Source organism: Bos mutus, chromosome 8, assembly GCF_027580195.1.
Source record: "Bos mutus isolate GX-2022 chromosome 8, NWIPB_WYAK_1.1, whole genome shotgun sequence".
NCBI classification, from domain to species: domain Eukaryota; kingdom Metazoa; phylum Chordata; class Mammalia; order Artiodactyla; family Bovidae; genus Bos; species Bos mutus.
Genome location: NC_091624.1, coordinates 109430129 through 109446097, shown reverse-complemented (window position 1 = coordinate 109446097; position 15969 = coordinate 109430129). Strand labels below are relative to the sequence as shown.

General features: G+C 38.7%; 1 protein-coding gene across 1 annotated transcript in view; it reads right to left on the bottom strand.

The window, feature by feature from the left end:
• Window positions 1–11295: 11295 nt before the first annotated feature.
• The window catches only part of LOC102270370 (kynurenine/alpha-aminoadipate aminotransferase, mitochondrial), a 36668-nt gene continuing 31994 nt past the window's right edge, over window positions 11296–15969 (bottom strand). The window contains exons 12-13 of the mRNA XM_005892566.1: window positions 12446–12547; window positions 11296–11337 (exon numbers count right to left, since the gene is read on the bottom strand). Coding sequence (XP_005892628.1) covers window positions 11296–11337; window positions 12446–12547 — 144 coding nt within the window. The remainder of the gene's footprint in view (window positions 11338–12445; window positions 12548–15969) is intronic.

The window sequence follows — 15969 nt, the reverse complement described above, 5'->3', positions numbered from 1 at the left end:
TGAAAGGTGTTTGGTGTTCTGGGCCAAGGAGAACATTAGCCTTTGGAGCCATATTCTTGTACAGGTCTGTGCTTCTTATAGTATTGATTACATACAGAATTTTATTTTTTAAAGTATGGAAATTATCCCCACCCACATTCCCAATCAATGGTAACAAAACGAAGGGAGCCAAAACTAAAGAGCTTTCTCTTCATAAGATGCAGGCTCTGAACTTTCATCAGTTTCTGCTGAATTTTCCACTCAGCTGCAGGAGTGGGACAGGTGAGAGTTTGAGGGTGCTGATTGACTGTGAGGTGGTGATGATTGAGTTCAGGGAGACAGGCAGAGAAGTGACGCATCAGAGCAGATACTGAATGCAGGGGACCTGAGGTTGTGCTTGGAAATTCAAGGCAGAGAATGGCCAGTGTGGTGGGAAAGGGTAGGCAAGGGCTAAGCTAGGGACAGCTCACCTGAAGATCAGAAGCTGAAAACTGAAAAAATGATTGATTGCTAGAAAATCAAAGAGACCAGACTTTGAAATTGTCAGGAGCAATCGCAAGAGGAATTCTCCTGAGGGTGTGGAATGAATGATCAATTTCGCAGCTCAGGCTGCCTTTTAAAGGCTTGGCTTAGGACTCTTGGGTACAGAATGAATTATAAGGCCAGGTGTTCTGGACCCAGTCATTCTCTAAACAATTGTTGAGTGCTTCCTCTGTGCTGGAAGCTGTATGTTGTTTAAAGTGATGATAGAGACAAAGGACAGGTCTGGAGGCTGGCAGTACAGAATGAAGACATTGGCAGGCATGGTTCTCTCTGAGACCTGTGACCCAGAATCTGTTTCAGGCCTCTCTCCTAGATGCTGGTGGTGTGTGGTAATTTTCAACGTTCCTTGGCTTGTGGCTGCATCACCGTGATGTCGGCCTTGGTCTTCACATGGCATCTCCCTGTTGTGTGCACACCCCTGTTGTCAAACTTCTTATAAGGACACCAGTCTCATTAGACCGTATGGGGTCACACAGAGTCGGACACGACTGAAGCACCTTAGCAGCAGCAGCAGCACCTTCATCACCTCGTGTTAACTTGGTTACCTCCGTAAGGACTTTGTGTTCAAATAAAGTCACACTTCTAGGCACTAGGGGTTAAGACTCCAAAGTGTCTCTTTTTAAAAATTGAAGTATAGTTAATTTGTAATGTGTAGTTTCAAGTGTACAGCAAAGTGATTCAATTAAACATCTATATTCTTTTTCAGATTTTTTCCATTATTAAAAGATACTGAGTATAGATCCCTGTGCTATACAGTTGGAACTTATCTATTTTATATATAACATACTTTATTTTAATCCCAGCTCCTAATTTAACTTCTCCCTCCCTTCTCCTCCCAGTGACTTTGGTAAACACAAGTTTATGTTATATGTCTATGAGTCTCTTCCTATTTTGTGTATAAGCACATTTGTATCTTTTTTAAAAATAAGATTCCTCATATAAGTAGTATCATATAATGTTTGTCTTTCTCTGACTTCACTGAATATCATAATCTCTGAATCTACCCATGTTGCTGCAAATGGCAGTATTTCATTCTTTTTTATGGCTGAATAATATGTACCATATCTTTTTTCATCAATTCATCTGCCAGCAGACATTTAGGCTTCCATGCCTTGTCTATTGACAGTAGTGCTGGAATGAGCAGTGAGGTGCATGTATCTTTTTGAATTAGAGTTTTCTCCAGGTATATGCCAAGAAGTGGGATAGCAGGATCACATGGTTTTTTAAGAAACCTCCAAACTATCCTCTATAGTGGTTGTGGCCATTTACATTCCCACCAGCAACGCAGGAGGGTTCCTTTTTCTCCACACTGTCTCCAGCATTTATGCTTTGTAGACTTTTTAATAATGACCACTGTAACGTGATGTTGTTGTTTAGTCGCTAAGTCGTATCTGACTCTTTTGTGACCTCATGGACTGTAGCCCCCAGGCTCCTCTGCCCATGCAATTTCCCAGGTAAGAGTGCTGGAGTAGGTAGCCAATTCCTCTGCCAGGGGATCTTCCTGACCCAAGGATGGAGCCTATGTCTCCTGCTTTGCAGGTAGATTCTTTACCACTGAGTCACTTGGGCAGCCCTTGTGATGTGATACCTAATTGTAATTTTGATTAGCATTTCACTAATAATTAGTAATGTTGAGCATCTTTTAATGTGCCTGTTGGTAATCTGTATCTCTTCTTTGGAGAAATGTCTATTTAAGTCTTCTCTCCATTTTTTGATTGGATTTTTTTGGTTTGATATTAAGCTATATGAGCTCTTTGAATATTTTGGAAATTTATCTTTTGTCAGGAGCATCTTTTAAAGTATTTTCTACAGTTCCCTAAGTTATCTTCTCATTTTATTTATGGTTTACTTTGCTGTGCAAAAGCTTGAAAGTTTAATTAGGTCCTATTTGTTTAGTTTTGTTTTTATTTCCATTTACTCTAGAAGATGGATCCAAAAAGACATTGCTGCCACTTATGTCAGGAATGTTCTACTTGTGTTTTCCTCTTGGAGTTTTATTTATTTATTTTTAAATACATAGACATGAATTTAATGGGTAAAACACCTGTACACTAAAAATATAAAGTACTATTGGAAGAAATAAATGCAGGGACAGACTATGTCCATGGATTGAAAGACTCGAAATTTTAAGATGGCAAGAGAACAAATTGTTCTTGGAGGCTCAATCCAATCTCTATCAAAATTCCAACTGCCTTTTGCAAAAATAAACAAACTGATTACTGAAACACAAATGCAAGAGACTCCAGATAGTCAAAACAATGTTGGAAATGAAGAACATAACTGGATAAATTAAAACTGTTGGCTTCAAACCTTACTACAAAGCTACAGTAACCAATACAACGTGCTCCTGGTATAAGGATAATTACAGGATCAATGGAATTGAATTGTGTTTCTAAAAAACACACATATATGTAGTCAATTGATTTTTGAGAAGGTTGCCACAATAATTCAGTGGGCAAAGAACAGCCTTTTCAAAAAAATGGTGGGGTAACAAATGGACCTCACATACAAAATAATAATATTGGATAACTACATCACATCTGCTACCAAAATTAACTCAAATGGATTAAATAGGTAAATATAAGAGATAAAATGTAAAAATCTCAGAAATATACATGTAAATTTTTTATGATTTTACCTTAGAGAAAAGTTTCATTATAACACCAAAACAACCAACACACAAAAAATTATTATTGGACGTCATCAAAATTAAAACTTTTGTGTGTCTAAGATACTGTCAAGGAAGTGAAAAAACTCTTGGAGTTTTATAGTATCCTTTCTTACATTTAGGTATATAAGCCATTTTCAGTTTATTTTTGTGTATGGTATTAGAGAATGTTCTAATTTTATTCTCTTACGTGTAGCTGTCCAGTTTTCCCAACACCACCTGTTGAGGAGACCGTCTTTTGCCATTGTATATTCTCGCCCCCTTTGTCATAGCCTAGGTGACCACAGGTTTTGAGTTTATTTCTGCACATTTTATCCTGTCCCACTGGTCTAATGTCTCATTTTCTGCCAATACTATACTGTTTTGATGGCTGTAGCTTTGTGGTGTAGGCTGAAGACAAGAAGCATGGTTCCTCCAACTCGATTCCTCTTTCTCAAGAGTGTTTTGGCTATTTGAGATCTTTGGTATTTCCATAAAAATTTTTATTAAAAATTTTTTAAAATTTATTTTATTTTTTAAATTTACAATATTGTATTGGTTTTGCCATATATCAACATGAATCCGCCACAGGTATACACGTGTTCCCCATCCTGAACCCTCCTCCCTCCTCCCTCCCCGTACCATCCCTCTGGGTAAAAAATTTTTAAATTATGTGCTCTAGTTCTATGAAAAATTCTTCAATGGGTATTGTATTGAATCTGTAGATTGCCTTGGATAATATGGTCATTTGAATAATACTGATACTTCTAGTCCAACAACACAGTGTGTCTTTCCATCTGTTTGTGTCATCTATATTTTCAATATGCTGCTGCTGCTGCTGCTAAGTCGCTTCAGTCGTGTCCGACTCTGTGCGACCCCATAGACGGCAGCCCAACAGGCTCCCCCGTCCCTGGGATTCTCCAGGCAAGAGTACTGGAGTGGGTTGCCATTTCCTTCTCCAATGCTTGAAAGTGAAAAGTGAAAGTGAAGTCGCTCAGTCGTGTCTGACTCCTAGCGACCCCATGGACTGCAGCCCACCAGGCTCCTCCATCCATGGGATTTTCCAGGCAAGAGTACTGGAGTGGGGTGCCATTGCCTTCTCCGTATTTTCAATATATCTTTTATCAAATCTTATAGTTTTCAGAGTATAGATCTTTGCCTTCTAAGGTAAGTTTAGTCACAGGTATTTTATTATTATTATTATTTTTGCTCTAGTGAATGGGATTGTTTCCTTAATTTCTGTTCTGATATTTTCTTTTGTTTGTGTATAGAAATGCCACAGATTTCTATATATTAATTTTGTATCCTGCAAGCTTATGGAATCCACCATGAACCCCAGAAGTTTCCTGGTAGCATTTTTAAGGTTTTTTATGTACTACATTGTGTCATCTGCAAATGGTGAGAGTTTTACTTAGGGGAAATGCTTTCAGCTTTTCACAGTTGAGTACAGTATAAGCTGTGGGTTGTTATATTTGATGTAATTATGATGACATCAAAGTAAGTGAGTGAGAGTTGCTCAGTCATGTCTGACTCTTTGTGACCCTATGGACTGTAGGTCACTAGGCTTCTTTGTCCATGGAATTCTTCAGGCAAAAATACTGCAGTGGGTAGCCATTTCCTTCTCCAGGGGATCTTCCGGACCCAGGGATTGAACCCAGGTCTTCTGCCTTGCAGGCAGATTCTTTACCATCTGAACCACCAAGGAAGCCCATATGGTTCCTTTATGCCCACTTCCTGAAGAGATTTTTTAAAGTCACAAATGGATGTTGAATTTTATCAAAAGATTTTTCTGCATCTATTGAGATGATCCAAATTAAAAATAAAAACCATCTTTAATTTGTTAATGTGGTATATCACATTGATTATTTTCTTAATATTGAAAAATCCTAACTTCCCTGGGATAAATCCCCTTGATGATGGTGTGTAATCTTTTTAATGTTTTGTTGGAGTTGATTTGATAGTATTTTGTTGAGGATTTCTTGCATTTGTGTTCATCAGTGAAATTGGCCTGTAATTTTCTATTTTTGTGGTATCTTGTCTGATTTGGTATCAGAGTGATGGTCGCCTCAAAATGAATTCAGAAGTTTCCTTCCTCTGCAATTTTTTGAATAGTTTCAGAAGTATGGGTGTTAATGCTTCTGTAAATGTTTAATAGAATTCACCTGTGAGGCTATCTGGTCCTGGACTTTTGCTTGTTGTGACCTTTTAAATTTCTGATTTAATTTCAATACATGTAATTGGTCTATTCATATTTTTTCTTTCCTCCTGGTTCAGTCTTGGTACCTTCGTAAGAATTTGTCCATTTCTTCTAGGCTGTTCATTTTATTGGTGTATATTGTAGTTGCTTGTAGTAGTATCTCATGATCCTTAGTATTTCTGTGGTGTCTGTTGCAACTTCTCCTTTTTCAGTTCCAATTTTATTGATTTGAGTTCTCTCCTTTTTTTTCTTGATGAGTGTGTCTAGTGGTTTATCAATTTTGCTTATCTTTTCAAAGAACTAGCTTTCAGTTTCAGTGATCTACAGGGAAGCATTGAAGACTTTTTTACATGGGGCCAGAGGAGGGACTCATAATTGACAAGTCAATATTTAAATTTAAATCAGAAGGAAACCCTGCAGAGTGACAACTGTTCTATTTGCCTTATATACTGAGGTACTCCTAGGTTGGGTGCGTATATATTTACAATTGTTATTTCTTCTTCTTGGATTGATCTCTTGATCGTAATGTACTGTCCTTCCTTGTCTCTTGTAACAGTCTCTATTTTAAAGTCTATTTTGTCTGATATGAATATTGCTACTCCAGTTTTTTTTTGGTTTCCATTTGCAGAGGATGCATTTTCCCGTCTCCTCACTTTCAGTCTGTGTGTGTCCCTAGATCTGAAGTGGGACTCTTCTGTATAAGGTATTGTTTTTGTATCCATTCAGCTAGCCAATGTCTTTTTGTTGAAGCATTTAATACATTTAGGCTTAAGGTAATTTTCAGTATATATGTTCTTCAGTTCAGTTCAGTTCAGTCGCTCAGTCATGTCCGACTCTTTGCGATCCCATGAATCGCAGCACGCCAGGCCTCCCTGTCCATCACCAACTCCCGGAGTTCACAGACTCAGGTCCATCAAGTCAGTGATGCCATCCAGCCATCTCATCCTCTGTCGTCCCCTTCTCCTCCTGCCCCCAATCCCTCCCAGCATCAGAGTCTTTTCCAATGAGTCAACTCTTCGCATGAGGTGGCCAAAGTACTGGAGTTTCAGCTTTAGCGTCATTCCTTCCAAAGAAATCCCAGGGCTGATCTCCTTCAGAATGGACTGGTTGGATCTCCTTGCAGTCCAAGGGACTCTCAAGAGTCTTCTCCAACACCACAGTTCAAAAGCATCAATTCTTCAGCGCTCAGCCTTCTTCACAGTCCAACTCTCACATCCATACATGACCACAGGAAAAACCATCCTTGAGGATGGACTGATTTGATCTCCTTGCAGTCCTTCTCCAATACCACAGTTCAGAAGCATCAATTCTTTGGCGCTCAGCTTTCTTTATAGTCCAACTCTCACATCCATATATGACTGCTGGAAAAACCATAGCTTTGACTAGACGAACCTTTGTTGGCAAAGTAATGTCTCTGCTTTTGAATATGCTGTCTAGGTTGGTCATAACTTTCCTTCCAAGGAGTAAGCGTCTTTTAATTTCATGGCTGCAGTCACCATCTGCAGTGATTTTGGAGCCCAAAAAAATAAAGTCTGACACTGTTTCCACTGTTTCCCCATCTATTTCCCATGAAGTGATGGGATAGGATGCCATGACCTTCGTTTTCTGAATGTTGAGCTTTAAGCCAACTTTTTCACTCTCCACTTTCACTTTCATCAAGAGGCTTTTGAGTTCCTCTTCACTTTCTGCCATAAGAGTGGTGTCATCTGCATATCTGAGGTTATTGATATTTCTCCCGGCAATCTTGATTCCAGCTTGTGCTTCTTCCAGTCCAGTGTTTCTCATGATGTACTCTGCATGTAAGTTAAATAAGCAGGGTGACAATATACAGCCTTGACGTACTCCTTTTCCTATTTGGAACCAGTCTGTTGTCCCATGTCCAGTTCTAACTGTTGCTTCCTGACCTGCATACAAATTTCTCAAGAGGCAGATCAGGTGGTCTGGTATTCCCATGTCTTTCAGAATTTTCCACAGTTTATTGTGATCCACACAGTCAAAGGCTTTGGCATAGTCAATAAAGCAGAAATAGATGTTTTTCTGGAACTCTCTTGCTTTTTCCATGATCCAGTGCATGTTGGCAATTTGATCTCTGGTTCCTCTGCCTTTTCTGAAACCAGCTTGAACATCAGGAAGTTCACAGTTCACATATTGCTGAAGCCTGGCTTGGAGAATTTTGAGCATTACTTTACTAGCGTGTGAGATGAGTGCAATTGTGCGGTAGTTTGAGCATTCTTTGGCATTGCCTTTCTTTGGGATTGGAATGAAAACTGACCTTTTCCAGTCCTGTGGCCACTGCTGAGTTTTCCCAATTTGCTGGCATATTGAGGGCAGCACTTTCACAGCATCATCTTTCAGGATTTGAAATAGCTCCACTGGAATTCCATCACCTCCACTAGCTTTGTTCGTAGTGATGCTTTCTAAGGCCCATTTGACTTCACATTCCAGGATGTCTGGCTCTATGTCAGTGATCACACCATCGTGATTATCTGGATTGTGAAGATGTTTTTTGTACAGTTCTTCTGTGTATTCTTGCCATCTCTTCTTAATATCTTCTGGTTCTGTTAGGTCCATACCATTTCTGTCCTTTATCGATCCCATCTTTGCATGAAATGTTCCTTTGGTATCTCTAATTTTCTTGAAGAGATCTTTAGTCTTTCTCATTGGGTTGTTTTCCTCTATTTCTTTGCACTGATCGCTGAAGAAGGCTTATATAAGAATATATGTTCTTATTGCCATTTAATTAATTGTTTGGAGTTTGTTTTTATAGATCTTTTTTCTTCCCCTCTGCTTTTGTTCTCTTGTGATTTGATGATTAACTTTCGTATTGTGTTTAGATTCCTTTTCTTTTTTGTGTGTATCTATTTTAGATTTTTGGTTTGTGGTTATCATGAGGTTTTGACATAGCATCTATATACAAGATCGGTTTAAGTTACTGGTCTTTTAATTTCAAAGGTATTTCCAGTATCCTATGTCTATGCTGTACTCTTCTCACAATTGCTGGTTAGAAGCATTTACTGTACGTTTGCCTTTGTATGCATGAATGAGCTTTTCCGTTCATAATTTCTGTGTTTTTAGTTGTGGCCTTTTCTTTTCCATCTAGAGCAGTTCCTGTAGCATTTGTCTGAAAGTGAAAAAAGATGTTAGTTGCTCAATCGTGTCTGACGCTGTGACCAAATGGACTGTAGCCCACCAGTCTCCTCTGTTCATGGAATTCTCCAGGCAAGAACACTGAAGTGGGTAGCCATCCTTTCTCCAAGATATCTTCCTGACCCTGGGTCTCCTGTATTGCAGGCAGATTCTTTACCGTCTGAGCCACCAAGAATTCCCTGGTGGTTCAGATAGTAATGCTTTTCAGTCTCTGATGAAATGCTTTTCATTTCTCTGTAGAATCTGCATGAGAGCCTTGCTGGATATTCTCAGTTGTAAGTCCTTCCCTTTCATCACTTTAAATATATCATGTCACTCCCCTCTGACTTGCACAATTTCTGCTGAGAAACCAGCTAACTTTATGGGGATTCCTTTGCACATTATTTATTGCCTTTTCCCTTAATATTTTTAATATTTTAATATTCCCTTTAATATTTTTTCTTTAATTTTTGTCAATTTGAGTACTATGCCTCTCAGTGTGTTCCTATCTGGGTTTATCCTGCCTAGGGCTCTCTGAACCTTCCGACAACTCTTAATTTTAGGTTAGCTTGAAATAACCATAGTGATTCTCACCAGGGCTCAATGCTCCAGCTCATTCAGATGCTGAGAAAATAATAGCCATGATGGAGACATTTATATATATATAAGGAAGGTGGGAATAACACTGACATAAGTGTCCTAATTCCTCAAAGAACCTGATAACTTTATAAGGACTAGATCATGGAACGTAGGTAAAGTTTTCTACAGCAACAGAAAACAGATACAGGGTATTTTTGATACTGTCCTAATGACATCCTATTCTTGTACATATTATGTGTACATGCACAGAAACATCAAAAAGGCTGGCTGATGCATGCTGAGGCTGAGACAGCCAGCAACTTTAACTTTATTGCTTATTCTTCCTGGATTGTTTGAAAACATTTAGATCAGCATATATTTAATAATCAGATGAGGGAAATAAAGATCATAAAGGTGAGAAAGAAATCATTAAAAAGTATATTCTAAGTACCTGAAAGGAGTGTAGTAGCCAGAAATCCTATAACTGATATGAATACATTTTTGAAGTAGTGTAGTATAAAAATACAATTTAGTCAATTTTTCTATGTCCTGGATCTCTCCTCCTCATTTAGAATTAGCAAGCAGACCTTTAGGTATGTTTAGTTTTAGAATTTTATTTTAAAGAGATTCCTATGCCATAATATAATGTCTGTGTTTCTCTTACTGAGAATTATGCCCAATGGTCAAATTCTAACAACTTTTGCAATACATTTTTATTAAATTTAATTAAAAATAGAGTTTACATGATATACCATTTTGAATTTCATTATATTCTTTTTTTTTAATTAAAAAAAATTATACATGTGTTCCCCATCCTGAACCCTCCTCCCTCCTCCCTCCCCATACCATCCCTCTGGGTCGTCCCAGTCACCAGCCCCAAGCATCCAGCATCGTGCATTGAACCTGGACTGGCATCTCATTTCATACATGACATTTCACATGTTTCAATGCCATTCTCCCAAATCTTCCCACCCTCTCCCTCTCCCACAGAGTCCATAAGCCTGTGCTATACATCAGTGTCTCTTTTGAATTTCATTATATTCTTACAAATAATTTACTGTAAAATGTTAGTTTCAAAGAAAATTTATGGGAAATTATAAAGCGACTATCAGCTCAGTTCAGTCGCTTAGTTTTGTCCAACTGTTTGCGACCCGTGAACTGCAGCATGCAGGGCTTCCCTGTCCATCACTAACTTCCAGAGCTTGCTCAGACTCATGTCTGTTGAGTTGGTGATGCCATCCAACCATCTCATCCTCTGTAGTTCCCTTCTTCTTCTGCCTTCAATCTTTCCCAGCATCAGGGTCTTTTCAAATGAGTCAGCTCTTCGCATCAGGAGGCCAAAGTATTGGAGTTTCAGCTTCAGCATCAGTCCTTCCAATGAATATTCAGGACTGATTTCCTTTAGAATGGACTGATTGGATCTCCTTGCAGTCCTTCTCCGATACCACAGTTCAGAAGCATCAATTCTTTGGCGCTCAGCTTTCTTTATAGTCCAACTCTCACATCCATACATGACTACTGGAAAAACCATAGCTTTGACTAGACAGACCTTTGTTGGCAAAGTAATGTCTTTGCTTTTTTGTATGCTGTTTAGGTTTGTCATAACTTTTCTTCCAAGGAGCAAACGTCTTTTAATTTCATGGCTGCAGTCACCATCTGCAGTGATTTTGGAGCTCGAGAAAATAAAGACTGTCACTGTTTCCACTGTTTCCCCATCTGTTTGCCATGAAGTGATGGGACTGGATGCCATGATCCTAGTTCTTTGAATGTTGAGTTTTAAGCCAGTTTTTTCACTCTCCTCTTTCATTTTCATCAAGAGGCTCTTTAATTCCTATTCACTTTCTGCCATAAGGGTGGTGTCATCTGCATATCTGAGGTTATTGATGTCTCCGACAATCTTGATTCTAGCTTGTGCTTCATCCAGCCTGGCATTTTATTATAGTAAGTGTGAAAAGGCAGAAAGTGACTATAGAGTTCTTTACAATAAAACCCATGATAAGGATATCATTTGGGGGGTTGAAAATTTATCAAAAGGATTATAAATATATTTTGGTATTCTGATGGTTTCAAGGGCACTTTAAAAGTTTTGTAGTTAAATTTTTACAAATGTGACATATTTGTTGAAACCCAATCTGTAAGTCTTACACCAATGATCATTTCTTCTTGCTAAAACATAGAAATAATTTATCTGAAATCCATGAGTGCTATAAAGAGTTTGATTTCTTCATAGAGATTCTTCTATAAGTTGGGCTAATCTCTGAAAGGCCTAAAATAAGACAGAGAGGAGAATTACTGAAATTAACATGCTTTTTGGGCTTCCTTTGTGGCTCAGCTGGTAAAGAATCCACCTGCAACGCAGGAGACCTGGGTTCTACTCATGCATTGGAAAGATTCCCTGGAGAAGGAAAAGGCTACCCCCTCCAGTATTCTGGCCTGGAGAATTCCATGGACTACATAGTTCATGGGGTCACAAAGAGTTGGACATGACTGAGCAACTTTCACTTTCAAGAGGCTTTAGGAGAATTCTGCCATAACATTAAAATTTTTAAAAAGGAGTCTTATCTTATGTTGAGATCAGATAATGAAAGCTCAGGGTTAACCTCAGGTTTATCTGGGTTGTATGCCATCATGTCCACTAATATATGGAAACATGTCAGAATCCCAGACATTAAAAAGACATTTTTTTACCCTCAAGTTCATCATTTTCTCCCAGAACACCAATTACTTTATTTTTTCAAATATTCTTTCATCTGCATATGCCTTATATGTAGTTTCAGTTGTCCAACTCTACTCATATATAACTAATGAAGAGCATATTTAATGATGTGAGAAAGCAAGTAAATCAAGAACACACCCAGAAACACCCCATCTCCAAGGATAAGTATTACAATCTTCTTGTAGTTACTGGATTTCAGTGTATGGCTCTTCTGTGAGTTCCTGACATGGTAGTAGTTAGCAACTTGCTTCTTTTCTTCATATTATCTTGATTAAAGCTGGACTTTTTGATTAATCAATAAGTTAATTCTAATCATCAATATTAGTCTATTTGACCCTTGTTGATATTCAGAGAAAGAGTCCGATGGCTTCGTGAATTTGTACTCTGACTCATGTTAATTTTATGCAGGAGGGAAAGAGGTTCTCTTTATAACATGTTGATGATCTGTCAACACTGTTGAGTTAGGTCTGAAATCTATTCACAGAATCAATAAAATTCAACTCCAAGTTGGTCTCATTACCTTTCCATAGAAATCTGGCAACTTCTTTGAGTTATACTTCATGACTTTCCAACTATTCCCATTTTTCAGAAACCAAAGGAGACATCAAATAATGTTGTAACTCACAAAATGAACACAAAAAATAAATTGATAACTCACCATGTCCATCTGTTCTGGAGAAGCTGAAGAGAAGGATGCTCTGAAGTAGGGGCAAGGAGCTGAACTATCAATGTAGAAACCATATCCTGGAAGCATGAATATCTGAGAGAATTTTGGAAAATAGGTAATTAAAAGAAAAATAAAAATAGAGGTAAATCTAATCTCAGAGTGTCAGAGGACTTTCTGAGTTTAAAAGCAATGAAAGAAATTTGAAGAGAAAAAACAACTTACAGAAGAATTCTGCATATCATACAATAAACAAAACTAAAAGCACAGAAACAGGAAAAGTATTTAGGATAAATATGACAGTCCTATCTCTTCTCTGTATACTAAAATAAAAAAGCACAGAAACAGAAGAAAAACACTAAATTTTAGCTTTAATGGACCAAGGACAGATCCTACAGGCAACAGAAATTGTAATAAACATAATAACCATTTAATGTAACTAGAAAAGTAAAATAAATTCTAACAATGAAACATTCTTTATGAGATATCAAGTTTGGAAGTGATCTTTAAGTTGGGACTTCAAAGATAAGTAGGTATTGACCAAAGAAAATGTAAGGAAAGAGTCCTTTGGGGAGAAGATACAGAGTGTAGAGGCCTGAAGATGCAAAGAAAATGGGTCACTCAAAGAGGTGGAAACAATACTTAGACTGGAGGAATAAAATGGCAAGTAATTCTGTCAGAACTCTGGGACACCGTCTCCTTCGGTGACTTCTGTGGCTGCCAGCTTCCTGCCCCCACACAAGTGTCCTCTGCTTCCTAGGCATGCAAACACACTGTTTCCAGCCTCTTTCTAGATGCTCATGGCCAAGTGATTGAATCCCAACTAGGGAGGGGAAGTCTTGGTGTTACTTCCTGGCCTGGCCTGTGAACATCTCCCCATGTGACCCGCCATACCCTCTGCATGCTGTTTTCATTGTGGCCCATGAATTGAAATGCCATGCAAGACGGTGGCAGGAGCCCAGGTCTCTGACTCAAGGAGGGAGCAGAAGAGCCTGTAGACCATGCCTCTGAAAATTGTGCCAGAGAAAGAAATAAACTTGCCTTGTGTTAAGTCTTTGAAATTGTTGTCTAGTAAAATCATGATATTCAAACTTCAAGTAACCATTGTTATTACTTGTTATAAATCTGGGCTCTGGTCACTGAAGTTTGATGAACTGGGAATGAAATGATTTGGGGAACTCAGGGAAGAAGATTTCAAGGTGGAAGAAGAGTTTTTTGTCCTCATTAACAATGAAAATGTCATTTCTCCCAATATCGTGGAATAGTTTTGGGATGTGCCAGAAGCAAGTTTCTGTAGAGAAGGAGGAAGTGGTAATAATCTCCTTGAATGATGACCCAAATCTGGTCTAAGGCAGAAGTGATAAAGTTGCAGATTATTTAGAAAAGTTAAAGTACATGCCACAGGGTATATGGAATAAGTGAAGGGGACTGAAAAAAACTGCTATAAAATAGGAAGTATCTATCCTTAGCTCTTAGTTCAGGGAGCTGTTTTCTTACACAGAAATAGCCACTTATCAAATATTCTGGATAATGACATTGATAAGAAAGCAAACAAAATGTAATAAAATTGACTTATTATAAGTTCAATTGCTCAGTCGTGTCCGACTTTTTGCAACCTCATGGACTGCAGCACACAGGGCTTCCCTGTCCATCACCAGCTCCCACAGCTTGCTCAAACTCATGTCCATTGAGTCGGTGATGCTATCCAACCAACTCATCCTCTGTCATCTCTTTTTCTCCTCCCACCTTCAATCTTTCCCAACATCAGGGTCTTTTCCATTCAGTCAGTTCTCCACATCAGGTGCCCAAAGTATTGGACCTTCAGCTTCAGCATCAGTCCTTCCAAAGAGTATTCAAGACTGATTGCTTGAGGATTGACTGGTTCGGTCTCCTTGCAGTCCAAGGGACTCTCAAGAGTCTTCCCAAACACCACAGTTCAAAAGCATCAATTCTTTGGTGCTCAGCTTTCTTCACAGTCCAACTCTCACATCCATACATGATCACTGAAAAAACCATAACCTTGACTAGACGGACTTTTGTTGGCAAAGTAATGTCTCTGCTTTTTAATATGCTGTCTAGGTTGGTCATAACTTTCCTTCCAAGGAGTAAGCATCTTTTAATTTCATGGCTGCAATCACCATCTGCAGTGATTTTGGAGCCCCAAAAATAAAATCTGACACTGTTTCCACTGTTTCTCCATCTATTTCCCATGAAGTGATGGGACCAGATGCCATGATCTTCGTTTTCTGAATGTTGAGCTTTAAGCCAACTTTTTCACTCTCCTCTTTCACTTTCATCAAGAGGCTCTTTAGTTTTTCACTTTCTGCCATAAGGGTGGTGTCATCTGCATATCTGAGCTTACTGATATTTCTCCCAGCAATCTTGATTCCAGCTTGTGCTTCATCCAGCCCAGCATTTTGCATGATGTACTCTACATATAAGTTAAATGAGGAGGGTGACAATATACAGCCTGATGTACTCCTTTCCCAATTTGGAACTAGTCTGTTGTTCCATGTCCTGTTCTAACTGTTGCTTCTTCACCTGCATACGGATTTCTCAGGAGACAGGTAAGGTGGTCTGGTATTCCCATTTCTTTAAGAATTTTCCACAGTTTGCTGTGATCCACACAGTCAAAGGCTTTTGCGTAGTCAATAAAGCAGAAGTAGATGCTTTTCTGGAACTCTGTTGCTTTTTCAATGATCCCATGGATGTTGGCAATTTGATTTCTGGTTCCTCTGCCTTTTCTAAATCCAGCTTGAACATCTGGAAGTTCACGGTTCACATACTGTTGAAGCCTGGCTTGGAGAATTTTGAGCATTACTTTGCTAGCATGTGAGATGAGTGCAATTGTACAATAGTTTGAACATTCTTTGGCATTGCCTTTCTTTGGGATTGGAATGAAAACTGACCTTTTCCAGTCCTGTGGCCACTGCTGAGTTTTCCCAATTTGCTGGCATATTGAGTGCAACACTTTCACAGCATCACCTTTAGGGTTTGAAGTAGCTCAACTGGAATTCCATCACCTCCACTAGCTTTGTTTGTAGTGATGCTTCCTAAGGCCCACTTGACTTTGCATTCCAGGATGTCTGGTTCTAGGTGAGTGATCACACATCGTGGTTATCTGTGGTTATTGTGGTTATCTGAAGATTGTTTTGTATAGTTTTTCTGTGTATTCTTGCCACCTCTTCTTAATATCTTCTGCTTCTGTTAGGTTCAAACCAATTTTTTTTCCTTTATTGTGCCCATCTTTGCATGAAATGTTCCTTTGGTATCTCTAATTTTCTTGAAGAGAGTCTTTCCCATTCTATTGTTTTCCTCTATTTCTTTGCATTGATCACCGAGGAAGGCTTTCTTATCTCTCCTTGCTATCTTTCCTTTTCTCCTTTGCCTTTAGCTTCTCTTCTTTTCTCAGCTATTTGTAAGGCCTCCTCAGACAGTCATTTTGCCTTTTTGGATTTGTTTTTCTTGGGATGCTCTTGATCACTGCCTCTTGTACAATGTCATGAACCTCTGCCCAT